General features: G+C 35.4%; 3 protein-coding genes across 3 annotated transcripts in view; all 3 read left to right on the forward strand.

The window, feature by feature from the left end:
* The first annotated feature begins 27 nt into the window (after positions 1-27).
* Positions 28-2,115, forward strand: LOC111490238 (probable pectate lyase 5). Its single transcript, XM_023138782.1, has 3 exons — positions 28-198; positions 288-1,173; positions 1,629-2,115. The coding sequence occupies exons 1-3, from the start codon at positions 74-76 to the stop codon at positions 1,848-1,850; spliced, it is 1,233 nt and encodes a 410-aa protein (XP_022994550.1). The 5' UTR covers positions 28-73; the 3' UTR covers positions 1,851-2,115.
* Positions 2,116-2,569: 454 nt separating this feature from the next.
* The window catches only part of LOC111490240 (cytochrome P450 71A1-like), a 29,243-nt gene continuing 16,985 nt past the window's right edge, over positions 2,570-14,827 (forward strand). Inside the window, exon 1 of the mRNA XM_023138785.1 lies at positions 2,570-2,576. The gene's annotated coding sequence lies outside the window, so the exon portion shown is untranslated. The remainder of the gene's footprint in view (positions 2,577-14,827) is intronic.
* Positions 10,487-12,536, forward strand: LOC111490239 (BTB/POZ and TAZ domain-containing protein 1-like). The gene is made up of 4 exons (XM_023138783.1): positions 10,487-10,729; positions 10,813-10,946; positions 11,045-11,348; positions 11,782-12,536. The coding sequence occupies exons 1-4, from the start codon at positions 10,535-10,537 to the stop codon at positions 12,313-12,315; spliced, it is 1,167 nt and encodes a 388-aa protein (XP_022994551.1). The 5' UTR covers positions 10,487-10,534; the 3' UTR covers positions 12,316-12,536.

Raw genomic sequence — 14,827 nt, forward strand, 5'->3', positions numbered from 1 at the left:
TAATCTCTTTATATACTCCTTCTTCTTCCTCTGTTTTTTCTCACCTCTCCTCCTTCAATTCCCACTCTTGAAAATGGCGCCGCCAACACTCTCTCTCTCTCTACTCTCTCTCTTCCTTCTCTCCTCTCTCTCCACCACCCTCTCCGCCGCTCCGGCCGCCGTACAGAACCCCGAACTCGTTGTTCAAGAAGTACACAGGTAAAACAACACAACATTTTCAATTTCTTCTTCCCAGTTTTTCCTCTGTTTTTGCTCTGTTTTGAACTCCGGTCGGTTTCGTCTTACAGGAGCATAATCAACGCGACGAAGCGAAGGAATTTAGGATATCTTTCATGTGGAACGGGAAATCCGATCGACGATTGCTGGCGGTGCGATTCAAATTGGGAGAAAAATCGCCAGAGATTAGCCGACTGTGGAATCGGATTCGGCAAAAACGCCATCGGCGGCCGTGACGGTAAAATCTACGTCGTCACCGATTCCGGCGACGACGATCCCGTCAACCCAAAACCGGGAACTCTCCGGTACGCCGTAATCCAAGACGAACCCCTTTGGATCATCTTCGCTCGCGATATGGTAATCCGATTAAAAGAGGAACTAATCATGAACTCATTCAAAACCATCGACGGCCGTGGCGCCAGCGTCCACATCGCCGGCGGCCCTTGCATTACAATTCAATACGTAACGAACATCATAATCCATGGCTTGAACATTCACGATTGCAAGCAAGGAGGAAACACAGACGTGAGAGATTCCCCCCGACATTTTGGGTTCCGAACTATCTCCGACGGCGACGGCGTTTCAATCTTCGGCGGCAGCCATGTCTGGGTGGATCACTGCTCGTTGTCGAACTGTAATGATGGGTTGATCGATGCGATTCATGGGTCGACGGCGATCACGATTTCGAACAATTACATGACGCATCATGATAAAGTGATGTTGCTTGGACATAGCGATTCGTATACTCAAGATAAGAATATGCAGGTCACCATAGCTTTTAACCACTTCGGTGAAGGGCTTGTTCAAAGAATGCCCAGATGCCGACATGGGTATTTTCACGTGGTGAACAATGACTACACGCATTGGGAAATGTACGCCATTGGAGGAAGTGCTGCTCCGACCATTAACAGTCAAGGCAACAGATTTGTAGCTCCAAATGACAGATTCAGCAAAGAGGTAATTAAAAAAAACACAAATTTTACAATATTTCTTACTTATAAACTTATAATCATCCTCTAAATTAGTCGGTATTCCTTCCCTCGGAGTACATTGTAGAGCCTCCTCTAAGGCTTACAAAGCCTTCGTATAGCCTCTCTTTAATTGAGGCTCAACTCCTTTCTTTGGAGCCCTCAAACAAAGTACATCATTTGTTCGACACTGAAGTCACTTTTTAAGTGCACATTTTAGGCTCGGTTCGACTAATTTAAGGATCTCACTCTAATATTATATTAGTAATCAATGTTTTCAATAATGGTATGATGTTATCCCCTTTGAATCTAAGCTCCCATGAGTTTGATTATTCTTTACTTATAAAGACATAATTATCCTCTAAATCCCAATGATCTTCGAGATACCCATTTGAAAAATTGAAATTTTTCGAGTTTTTAATATGGATTTTGATGAAACGACAGGTGACAAAGTACGAGGATGCGCCGGAGAGTGAGTGGAAGCATTGGAATTGGAGGTCGGAAGGGGATATGATGGTGAACGGTGCGTTTTTCACGGCTTCCGGCGCCGGAGCGTCGTCGAGCTATGCTAGAGCGTCGAGCTTAGGGGCGAGGCCGTCGTCGCTGGTCGGGACAATTACGACCAATGCGGGTGCACTGAACTGCAGAAAGGGCTCCCGTTGCTGATTATTGCTCCTTAATTAAACCAGAAAAAAAAAAGAAAAAAAAAAAAAACTAAAAAGTGAACCATTAAGGGTCAGTCAATCTGATTCTTTAATTTATCTTTTTTGGGCTTTTTTTATAATTATTTTTGTTTTTGGGTTGTTTTTATAATTATTGCAATATACAACCTCCGCATGTAATTATTGGAACTATTGGGGGCTTCCTTTTAAGAACCTCAATGGTCTCATATCAAAGTCAAATGCAGAAGAGTTGATATTTGATTTAGTAATCCCAATTTCTCATTTTCTCTGTTTATTTTATTATTAATATTAAAATTTATATTCCTTAATTTTTTTAATTAATTATATAATTTCAACCTTACCAATTAAGACATTTATTCATTCCTCTAATTTTGATGTCGGGCTTTTTTTTAGTAGTATATGTTCTTTCGACCTGTTGTCATCAAGAGTAAGCTTCCTTAAAATAGGAGTTTGATTTTTCGATTCACGTAAACTGTCCGTTATCCTTTGAGGGCTTACTTCACCATCGAAAAACGAATGAAGGCTTCCATCTCGCCTGGTTGACAATCCTATACTCCGATATTATCTAGGGTTCCTCGAACAATGTGATATCAATTCTACGTGTGATAGAAAGAATAAAGATAATTTTTTTCGATATGTGCAGTTTGCCAGCTTATAACTATGAGATCCCACGTTTGTTTGAGAGAGGAACGAAATAATTCTTATAAGGGTGTGAAAACCTCTTCATATCGATAATTTTTTTGGTATGAACATTTGTCTAGGAGAGAGGAACAAAACATTCATTTTTCTCTAGATACCATCATTGCTTCTTTTCTGAGAAAAGAAGTTCACGACCCATAGGCCTTCTACCTCCACACGACATTGCTCCATTAGGCTTTCGCCCATTGCGGAAAATTCCTCACTACTGCCTCCCGTAGGAGACTGGGTCATGTCTCAATCCTAGTGTGGCTGATCATCATCTCAGACTAGCTACTGATCATCGCCTTGGTAAGCTATTGCCTCACCAACTAGTTAATTAGACGCAAGCCCCTCCTCGAGCGTATTCCTCCTTTTTCTCCTTAGCGTACGGGGTATTAGCCGTCTTTACCAACTGTTGTTCCCCTCCTAAATGTAAAAATTACTCCCTAATAGACGTGTTTTAAAATTTTAAGGGAAAAGCCCAAAAAATATAATATCTTTTAGTTCATGGTTTGAACTTTTACAATAACTATAATAAAAATGCCCGTGATTTGGGACATGAAATTGTTGAAGTGGACGATTTGTTTTCGGGTTGAAACTAAAATATTTTCTTGTAAATATTAAAATAAAATTGGATATTTTATTATTATTATTATTTTAAATTTTGAGGTAATAATAGATCTTTTGAAACTTTATACAAACGAAATAAATCTAAGGTAAGGTATTATGTAACTTTAATTACAAGGGAATTGAATATCTCGAAATAACTTTATTACTTTTTTAATTAACACGATATTGGCGCCATAAAAAGTGAAATTTATTATTATTATATAATATATTTTATTAATTTCTACATCGATATATGAAAAAAAGTGAAAATTTTAATTACGAGAATTTCGGTAAAAAGACAAAATGCCCACTACATCTCATGTGCCATTTTACTTTTACGAGCCTACTTTTGACCATTCACATTAGTTACTATAGCTATTCAAACTAGCTTATTAATATATTAATTAATTATTTTTAATTTAAATTTTTAAATATTTATTAAAATACAAAATATGATTTATTTTTATTTAAATACTATTTTGGTAATTTTCCTGTCCCTCCGTATGTCTTTTTTAGTCCATTCAGTCGATTTTAGTTCATTATTCTTTTTAAAAATATAAAGTCGAAAACGAATCAAAATTAAAACCGAAAAGATATGGACCAAAATAACCTTTAAACCATTTTTTTTTATTAATATAATATAACATTAAAAAAAAAAAAACCCTAATTTAAATCTTAGTTTTTTATTAATATAAATTTTTTAATAGGGTTAAAAATTCAATAGGTCAATCAAACCCAACCATAACTTGACCAAACTTGAATTGAACGAGACAAATTTAAAAGTTAGGTCTAATGGACTTAAATTTTTTGGAACGTGAATCTTCAGTTTTTTTAGAATTGGATAAGTCCGATCCATTGATGACGATGGTGGGAACGGGGGGCTAAAGAGAGGAAAGAAGAGGCAAAAAGCAAAGCACATGGCATTAGAGGAAGTGGGTGTGGTGGGTATATATGTGAAATTTTAGGGGTCCAAAGCTTGTGTTGATGGCTTTGTTTGTCAACATTAATTGATGGTTTCACAAGACAGGTCATGTTTATTGGCAAAGCACATGCCACCATTTATGTCTTCAAACTCCTCATTATATCAATGTCAAATGCCCTCTTGACTATGCCCATTTACAGCCCTATCGAAGATTTTAGTGCCCATCGTAATACCACGGTATTAGTCTTGAACGGTTAAGATTGGTATGTATTTAATTAGTCTCTAATGTTACCGAAGAGACAATTTAGGCAACGAGATTTGCATGTATTTGGTCTCTATTTTAATTAGGTACTTTGGCTAACGATCACTAAGAAGAAGCTCAACCCTTAAAGCTAGTATTTGTAACTCTACGAGCCCATCGCTAGCTGATATTGTTATTTTTGAGTTTTCTCTTCTGGGTTTTCCCTCAAAGTTTTTAAAATGCGTATGTTAGGGAGAGGTTTCCATACCCTTATAAAGAACGTTTCACTCTCCTCCAACTGATGTGAGATTCATAATTCGCCCCTCTTAGGGTTAAGGGTCCTTATTGACACTCATCCCTCGGTACCCAACATCCTCGTTGGCACACTGTCCGATGTCCACTCCCTTTGGGCTCAACGTCCTCGTTGTCTAACTTTGATACCATTTGCAACAGGCTAAATTCACCTCTAGCAGATATTGTCATTTTTGGGTTTTCCCTTTCGAGATTCCCCTTAATGTTTTTAAAACATGTATGCTATGGAGAAATTTCTACACCCTTATAAAAATTGTTTCGTTCTCTCCTCCAAACGATGTGGAATCTCACAATAAAATTGCCTAAATGGCCATGGTTACTGAAAAAGCAAAACATGATATCTCAAGCTCGAAAGTCAAGTCAAAGAGCATACTTAATATGAAAAACATCTTAATCTCAGTTTAAGTACTATTCTAGGCACATCACTTATTTAATTGTCAAAGGTACGGGCAAAGCTCCACACCGTTCTACATAAACATTGTGTTCAACATCTCGAACCAATTTGACCAGATTCACATAAGACAAATATTGCGAGCAAGAGACTTTGAACCTAACTCAACTATTTAATACATATATCATCAATAAAAATGTCATTAAATTTTAAAATTCGTATACCTAAACTTAATCTAATTTGACGGGCTTACTAATTATGGTATTTAAATTAATGCAATTTAATTAAAGAATAGGAACATAGTTTATTGCTATAATATTATAATTGATAGCGATATTTACTAATATAATTAAAGGGAATAAAAAAATTCTAATTTAATTTATCCAAAAATAAGCATATTATTCTAAATTAGGAAAACCCCTCAAATTAATTTAAATATGGTAACAGAACCCCATAATTCCAGTGCCTTGGAATACACATTTTATAACTAAAATAATGTATAAAAATTATTAAATAAATGCATGCTTATCTTCCAAACCTCTTTTCAAGAAAATAATAAATATTATTAAAGAGTATAAATAAATATAAATTTCATATTAAAAAAATATTTAATTTATTCTAATGTATCAATTTAAAATTTTAAGTTTAGTAATAATTGAATGCTCGAGTTATTCAAATTATGTTCGAGACTGTTTTAGTTATGATAAAAAACGTTTTATTCTTGAAATGATCGGGATTTAGGTATGTCTTTTGTACAATAAAATAAGACGTCGAGAGTGGCGTCGGTAGAACCCCGTTTAGAGAGAGGTTCAAAAAACGAGAGACAACCATACTAACCTATTAGATATGCAAAATTTCAACCTAAAAACGTAGATCGGGACAACTACGAAATCTTAAGAATCTTAGGTATGCTTTTCAATTCACGTGAGCTAAGAACCGAGCAATTGTTTTTCTCCTTCCTACGTCTCTCCACTCAGCTTTACATTTGATACGATAACTTTTGAACCCACAAGTAAAATTGAACGAGATTGAACCGAACGTAGTGGGAGATTTTAGGGTTGGAATGACATGTGGGAGACAACAACAGTTGAAAAAATAGGTGTTTAAGGGGAAAGGGCACATTGGATTAAGACCATTTAGATTAGACGTTCACAAAGCCATGGTTGAAGCTCCATGTGCATTTTTGGGTTTGTCCCCACTCTTTTGATCTTAACGTTTCATCTAAACCAATAATTCCTTCACATTTCAATACTTAGGTTCATGAATAAATTAGGTCAATTATGGTTCTTACTCCAATATCAATAGCTAATGAAAATTCAATACATGTCTCGGTTCTTGTTATGAACAATGTGTATATACAACGACTCTTCTCATATCATATGGGTATGAGAAAATTTAAACTTTTGACCATTTGAACGAGATATCTGCATTCGGTTGACTTGTATAATATCTTAGATAAGTGAGAAACTGACTTGCATCTGTTTTTCTTAAGTGGTGCATCTTGTCTCATCATCTTGATTCCCAATAACACGACCCGTATTTTGTGATGTCATTCTAAGTCCCGAGATGCTATCAGCATTTGATGCTCTCTCGAGTGACCAATATAAGGATTACCATAGTTCTAGAGAGAGAAAAATGGTGATGTTATGACAAATATCTTCAAAAAGAAATATTGAAAAATATGAAGAAGAAAGAAAAGGAGGGGTAAGTTAGTGACTAATTTCAACCATATTTCCTTAACTTTTGGGATGGTAGTTAGTTAATTTCTTCGTAGGTTGTTTTTTTCGTTGGTTGTTAGGTAACGACTTTGCTAATAAGAAGGTAGAATTTGCACAAACAAACTAGCTAAGATTCCCTTTGTGTTCATTAAATTTGGGTAAGTTTTGTAATTTCAACAAAATGTGGGGCAACTTATGAAATATTGAGGTTGGACATTTATGAAATATTGGTTCGGAAACAATCCATTTGTAAAAGCAAATGGGCCGATTAAGATTTGGTGTTCATATTCATGGGTTATGGGCCTGTTTTTAATCTTTTAAAGAGGCCCATTGGGCTTAGGTAGAAGGATATCCAATGCTTGCAGGCTAGGGTTATGGGCCTGTTTTTTTTAATCATTCAAACAGGCTCATTGGGCTTAGGTAAAGGATATCCAATCTTTCTAACTCGACGTGAGATCTCACCATCTGATCCCTTCGAGGCTCAACATCCTCTCTGACACACATTCCTCTCTCTAATTGACGTGGGATCTCACAATCCACCTCCCATTCGGGGGCCCAACGTTCTCACTGACACTCGTTCCTCTCTCTAATCAACGTGGGATCTCATAATCCACCCTCTATTCGGGAGTCCAACGTCCTCATTAACACACGTTCCTCTCTCCAATCAATGTGAGATCTCACATTCAACTTGCATGAGTTAAGTATATCGATATAGAAGTTTACTTATTTTCTTCGAGACAGATGATGAAGAAATATAGAATGCAATCACCTCTACCTTTCATTGTCCATGACCAATTATTTTTCTCATTTGGGACCCCAAGGTGTCGTGTATACTTCCATTTGAATTCCTACATGGTAATTAGGATAACTATAAATGACATAAGTTGGAGACGTGAGAGATGAACTCCCCTCGGGATGAGGTGGGCTCCTCAGCCTCGGCTTCATGTCGAGGGCGAGATGAGAAGTACGACATTTTTATCCTATTAATTTTTTTTTTTTTTTTTGCCTTATCTAATATTCACATGACATTAAAGAAAATTTGCTTTAGTGGGAAAAGAACATGACTCGAAAAACAAAAAAAACTCGCACACCAATGTGATTTTTGCACACGTACTCTCGTGTTTGAGTTGGTTAGGATAAACTTATTGTATTTTAGTAATATTAAATGATATAATATTTAAATTTGGAAATGAAATAAAAAAGCCTAATTAATTAAATTATTTAAATTTGAAAATTAAAAAAAAAAAAAAAAAAAAAAAAAAAAAAAAAAGAAGCATTCAAAAGCTCTCTGACACAAGCAGAAGGAAATCCCAATTTGATATTACTGTCAAAATTGTATTTCTTTTTTATCCAATCATATACTCTTTTTCTCCATCTCCCTTCTCTGTTCTTCGCCTCTAGGACGATAATTCGATTTCGAGTCAAGAACTCCACCAAATCTTCTTCCTTCTTCAAAATTGTTTCTAAATCCCGTGATTCCGGGTCATTTCTTTGCAATTCCCCGTATTGATTTTGTTTCTGTCTTCCTGAAAATCCCCTATTTGTCGACGACGTCGTCGTGATGATTCTTTTTCCTTTTGAAATCTTAAACCCTAATTATTGATCGAGTTTTGATTTCTTTTAGCGACGGTTCTTGAGTTNGATATAATTGAAAGATTTGCCCAACAAAAATAAATTTTATTATATATACAAATAAAATATTAAATCCCTAATTAAAAATTATTCCTTGATCACATAAAAATAAATTAATTAATCAAATAATTGTGGAGCACGAATTTCCACATAAAATTTATATATATTTTTTTTATTTTCTATAAAGTAATGATAAAAAAACATTAGCATATTATTGACTATATTAATAAAAATAAATAGAATTAAACTTTTAAAATGTTTCGATAATATTATTTAAAATTTTTAAAAAATCTAAATCCTTAAGTTTTTTTTTTTTTTTTTAAATTGTCTTTACTTTTAATTTTGAAACAGTATTCGGCTTTTAAAATAATTTTAAAAATTACCCTTCAATCTTAAAAATATTAAAAAATATCTCAATTTTTCTAAATTTTCATTAATACCCAATTTTTTTTAAAAAAATAATTTTCCATACTTTTAAACTTTATTTTTAAAATTTAAAAATAGTGATAATTATATTTTTAAGATTTATTTTTAAAATGTAAAGAATTATATTATTAAAATATAAATGGTGTGTCTCCTATCTAGAAGTGAAATATCTTGCTATACCTATCATTCAATTCATCTCTATGATAAGATATATTAAAAATATCATTCAATCATTTAAATTTGTCTGTACGGATAGACTACATGGTATTTATATTTTTTAATTTCAACCCCTTCAATAATGTCACCTTTTAAAAAATTGTAAATTTTGAAATAATTATGTAGGTTCATCTAATTAAATTAATGCGATTCAATTAGAGAGATGTCTGTGTCAGTAGGCATACTGACGTATATTGTTTTCTTTAGATTTTTTTTGTCGAGCTTCCTCTCTAGGTTTTAAAATGCGTCTAGTAGATCATTGTTAGCAAATATTGTCATTTTTGAGTTTTTTCTTTCGAGCTTCTCCTCTAGGCTTTAAAACGCGTATAGTAGCTCATCCTTAGCAAATAGTATCCTTTTTGGGGTTTTTCTTTCGAGCTTCTCGTCTAGGCTTTAAAACGCGTCTAGTAGCTCATCGTTAGCAAATATTGTCTTTTTTGGATTTATTTCTTTCGAGCTTGTCCTCTAGGCTTTGAAATGTGTCTAGTAGCTCATCGTTAGCAAATATTGTCTTTTTTAGATTTATTTCTTTCGAGCTTGTCCGCTGGGCTTTAAAACGCGTCTAGTAGCTCATTGTTAGCAAATATTTTCCTTTTTGGACTTTTTCTTTCCGAGCTTCTCGTCTAGGCTTTAAAACACGTCTAGTAGCTTATCGTTAACAAATATTGTCCTCTTTGAATTTTTTTCTTCAAGTTTCTCCTCTAGATTTTAAAATGTGTCTAGTAGCTCATCGTTAGCAAATATTGTCTTCTTTGGGCTTTTTCTTTTGAGCTTCTCGTCTAGGCTTTAAAACGCATCTAGTAGCTCATGGTTAGCAAATATTGTCTTTTTTAGGCTTTTTCTTTCCTCTAAGCTTTAAAACGCGTTTAGTAGCTCATTATTAACAAATATTGTCTTCTTTAGGCTTTCTCTTTCGAGCTTCCTCTCTAGGTTTTAAAAAACGTCTATAGAGAGATTTCCACAAGGAATGCTGTATTCCCCTCTCCGAACATTTTTATATGTTGTAATTATATTTTAAAACGTATAAAAATTATAGAGAGATAGAGACAGCTCTGGTGCTAATTCATTTAATAAAACTGGAAATAATAAATTGAATTTGGATAATATAAGAAACAGCGTAAATACGTGTCAAGGTTTGACGTGTTAGACACGTGGTTGGCTGGCATTGAAAGAGCGATTATAGAACGCTGCTGTGTAGGATATGGTTAGACGATCAACTTGGGATATCTACGTGGCAAAATAGATTTCGCGTTCGTGGTAAGATCAGTCCGAACTGTCCGACAAATCCTCGTCGGATCAGAACACACAGACTAAATCCGCTTTCCACGTCATATGGTGAATTTTTCTTTTACATTTATATTTTTAATTTTTAATTTTGAATCTTCCATTTATTATTTTTCCATTTTAAAGGGGATGAAAATGGAAATAGTAAATACGGGAGAAAAGAAATGTCTATAAATATGGGTTTATTCGTTTTTGGTTAGAGCCGATAAACGTGCCCATCGCTCCCCCCCTTTCGAAGATGGAATCTACTCCTCTCGCCACCTCTGTCCCTCCCACTGCCCTCCCCGACGACCTCTACTGCACTCTCCCGGCCTCCGCCGCCTCCGCGGCCGTTCAGCCTATTCCGACGTCTATATTTAGGGAGCTTCCTGAACCTGACATCCAAATACTCGCATCTGGCGGACTCCGAATCCCTGCGCACTCTGGAATCCTGGTAAATCATCAGATCTATTACTTGATTTTTGTTGTTATACATTTTGATAATATTGAGATTTCTGAGATTTTGTTTCGTTGAAGGCTTCGATTTCGCCGGTTCTCGAGCATGTAATCGATCGGCCGCGGAAGAAACGGAACGCTGAGAAAGTGATTTCGATCCTTGGAGTTCCGTCGGATGCCGTCGTTTCGTTCGTTCGGTTCCTTTACAGTTCTAGGTTTGGATCCGCCTCTTATTCACGTTTCGGTATCGATTTCGATTTTGATTTCGGTTTGAATTTCTGAATTTCTGATGAAATGAAATTGTTCCTTGAAGATGCGCGACGGAGCATCTAGAGAAGCACGGAATTCATCTGCTGGCTCTGTCGCATGTTTACATGGTGCCGCAATTGAAAGCGATGTGTACGAAAGATATCGCTCAACGGCTTACGATCGAGAGCGTTGTGGACGTTCTGCAACTCGCTAGGCTCTGTAACGCGTCTGATCTTTACCTGAGGTGTATGAAATTCGTGGCTGATCATTTTAAATTCGTTGAGAAAACTGAGGGATGGAGATTCATTCAAGATCATGATCCTTGGCTTGAGCTTGATATTCTCCAGTTCATCGAAGAAACTGAATCGGTAAATGCCATTTCAAATGCTGAAATCAGTTTTTAAATACTTATGATAGAAGCAATAAATTGTTCTTGAATTATAATTTTTTTTCTCAATTGTGAATGCTAAAATTAAAATACCATTTCAAATGCTGAAATCAGTTTTTAAACACTTAAGATAGAAGCAATTAATTGTTCTTGAATTAGATTTTTCTTCTCATTTGTGAATGCTAAAATTGAAATACCATTTCAAATGCTGCAATCAGTTTTTAACACTGATGATAGAAGCAATTAATTGTTCTTGAATTAGATTTTTTTTCTCAATTGTGAATGCTAAAATTAAAATACCATTTCAAATGCTGAAATCAGTTTTTAAACACTTATGATAGAAGCAATTAATTGTTCTTGAATTAGAATCTTTTTGTCATTGTGAATGCTGAAATTAAAGTAAAAAAATGCAGAGGAAACAGAGAAACAGGCGGATAAGAAAAGAGAGGAAGCTATATCTACAGCTACACGAAGCAATGGAGTGTTTAGAACACATATGTTCAGAAGGCTGCACCATAGTAGGACCTTACAACGTGGAGCCGAAGAAGGAGAGAGAACCTTGTGCACATTACTCCACATGTCACGGTCTTCAGCTTCTGATCAAACACTTCGCGACGTGTAAGAAGCGAACCAACGGCCAAGGATGCGGTCGCTGCAAGCGCATGTGGCAGCTCCTCAAGCTCCACTCCTCCATCTGCGACCACTCCGACTGCTGCAAAGTCCCTCTCTGCCGGAAATTCAGGTCGCCGCCCGACGATACAGAGAAGATGAAGGGCAAGGACGACGCACAGTGGAAGATGCTTGTCCGAAAAGTGGTTTCGGCAAAAGCGATGTCGTCCCTCTCATTGACGAGTAAGAAGGTGTCGGATATGGAGGACGGCAAGGCGCTCGCTAATCACTGTGGGATTGGGAGCTTTAGATTACAGACGGTTCGACGGTACAGATGATGGTGATGTGGTTCTCTGGGATTGGGGTGGTGAAAGATGTGAGATTTGTAAAAATTTATTTTTTTTTTGTCTCTCTTCTGGAGTAGATGGGATTATAATATGTCTTGAATTCATAGTAAGAATTGGCTTTTACTTATTAGAGAAAAAAAAAGGGTGTAAGTCTATACCTCTTTCTCGTCCTTACATATATGCAAATCTTAGAAATATTTATTCTCTCACTTCAAATATTCATATTCTTCTTTTCTTCTCCTTAAAAAACGGTTCATCTCTATCAAAATGTTAAGAATCACTAGCTAGCAATAGATCATAATTTAGTGTGCATTGACGGATAGATATAGTTTTTAGTTGAATCCTTTAGTTGAATCCTTTAACGAGCTGAAATAGATTTTTTATAAAAGAAGATTGGGTCCACTTATTAGATATTGAGAAGGGAAACCAATGAATAAAAGTGCAACTTTCTTGATCACTCTCCTATGGAGCACGTGCCCAACATGCCTTTGATCTAGTGCATTCCGATCATCTTATCATATCCCTAGCCAATTGAAAAAACCCTAATTGAAGAGTATTTTCTTCTCGTGGGAGCAGTTAAGTTCAACTAAGGTCAACCAAAACTTTTACTTTTCTTGTTATTGTGTCGACTAAAAGCTAACTTTATATTTGTTGTTGTCACGTGAAATTCAGTGTAACACCCTAAACTTTATTGGGCTCTGATACTATTTATAACCGCTTTTATTGTGTTGACTAAAAGCTAACTTTATATTTGTTGTCACGTGAAATTCAGTGTAACACCCTAAACTTTATTGGGCTTTGATACTATTTGTAACCGCTTTTTTATATTTGTTGTCACGTGGAATTCAGTGTAACACCCTAGGCTCTGATACTATTTGTAACCGCTCGAATTATCACGTGAAAATCAGTGTAACACCCTAAATCTTACTGGGCTCTGATACCATTTGTAACTACTCAAATGCTTTATTCTCCTCTCCAACCAAGGTGGGATCTCACATACGACCGGTGTCTAATTCCAATACAATTTATAATAGCCCAAACCCTCGTACCCAAATACAAAATATGATTTCATTTTGAGTTCTTAAGTCATTAACATCGATAACATTCATTGAAAATAACAAATACATATGTTAATGCCACAACAAATACGATGATCATTATCTTATTCAATGATCTATATTCGAATAGGTAAATGAAAAAAGAACGTTGGGTCGAGATATTTATGGTCTCTCCCAATGATTAAAGTTGGAAAATCAAGCATGGAAGCAAAGACAACCGCAAAAATGGCAGTCGCCCAAATTGCCATCAAACAAAATATCGCGGTTGCTTTCACGACCAAATTAGGGTTTTTGACAGCCGTCGACGTGGACAACATAATGATTCATCAGAATTTGGATTCCTTAAACAACGATTGTCTTCTGTCCACCTGGCGTTTGTTATTCCACCTAACTAAATAAATCTCCTCATTATATGGAGTGCTGTGCGGTTTAAATATCTTGTATAGTTAAACCAAACGGTGTCGTTTTGGGTAAATAAAATCTTCCTACATTTTTCTCTTTTTTTTTTCCTTTTAAATTTATTTATTTATTTATGTGAGGTGGCCTGAATTTCATGAGTGAAACTTGTGGAGATAAGGTTCTCGGAATAATAAACTTGTGGGGGAATAATCCGTCTCCGATCCTATTTATCTAACGGGAAAAAATTTTCTCCATTCCCTCTCCCATTCTCAGTCTAAACAGGGAATCTCTCCATTCGAGGCTTGTAAAATGGACATCTCTAGCTAGAAGGTCGAAATGTTGTACACTGAAGTGTTCGGGAGCTAGGTTGAGTCAGACTGCAGTACTTTTTAAACTTAAAAATTTCAACCCAAACAACAGTTATCAAATAATGAACCTAATTCAACGGTAGTTTGACAAAATGATATTTTATAAAGAAAGAAAGAAAAAATGGTATCCAAAGTATGACATGAACCGGTGATTTGATTGGATTTGGAGGGATCTTGGAATAAGATTAGAATTATAGTTGGAATTTCTTGTCGTTGTGACATGAATGATTTGATTTGAATAATGTTTCTTTTTATGGAGAAACTAAACCACAAACAAAAATAAACATTAAATTTGACTAAACAGGGAGAAACACGGGTCACAATTTCAAAGAAAGAATATAAATTTGGATCAAAGGTCAAGTTCCCTGGTCGGCGTCCTGGGTCTCGATCCATGTGATCCTTGACCCTAAGAAGAATCAACGAAACCCTAATTGAGAGGTACATATCATCGTTCTTCCGTTACGAAAATGTAAGTCTAACTAATTCAAAAACCATTTTGAAATCCATAACTTTTTGTCATGGGCTACCTTTAATATTGGAGAATGAAACACCATAGTGACGTGCAATTTTCAATTGTTTTGCAAGCTACGTTTTTCTCTTGTCAAATATATTTTGTTGTTGTCATGTGAAAGTAAATGCGTTACCATGTTCGGATTTTAACAATAACAGTCAGTGCCG

The sequence above is a fragment of the Cucurbita maxima genome, unplaced genomic scaffold (assembly GCF_002738345.1).
Source record: "Cucurbita maxima cultivar Rimu unplaced genomic scaffold, Cmax_1.0 Cma_Scf00015, whole genome shotgun sequence".
In the NCBI taxonomy this organism is placed as follows: Eukaryota; Viridiplantae; Streptophyta; class Magnoliopsida; order Cucurbitales; family Cucurbitaceae; genus Cucurbita; species Cucurbita maxima.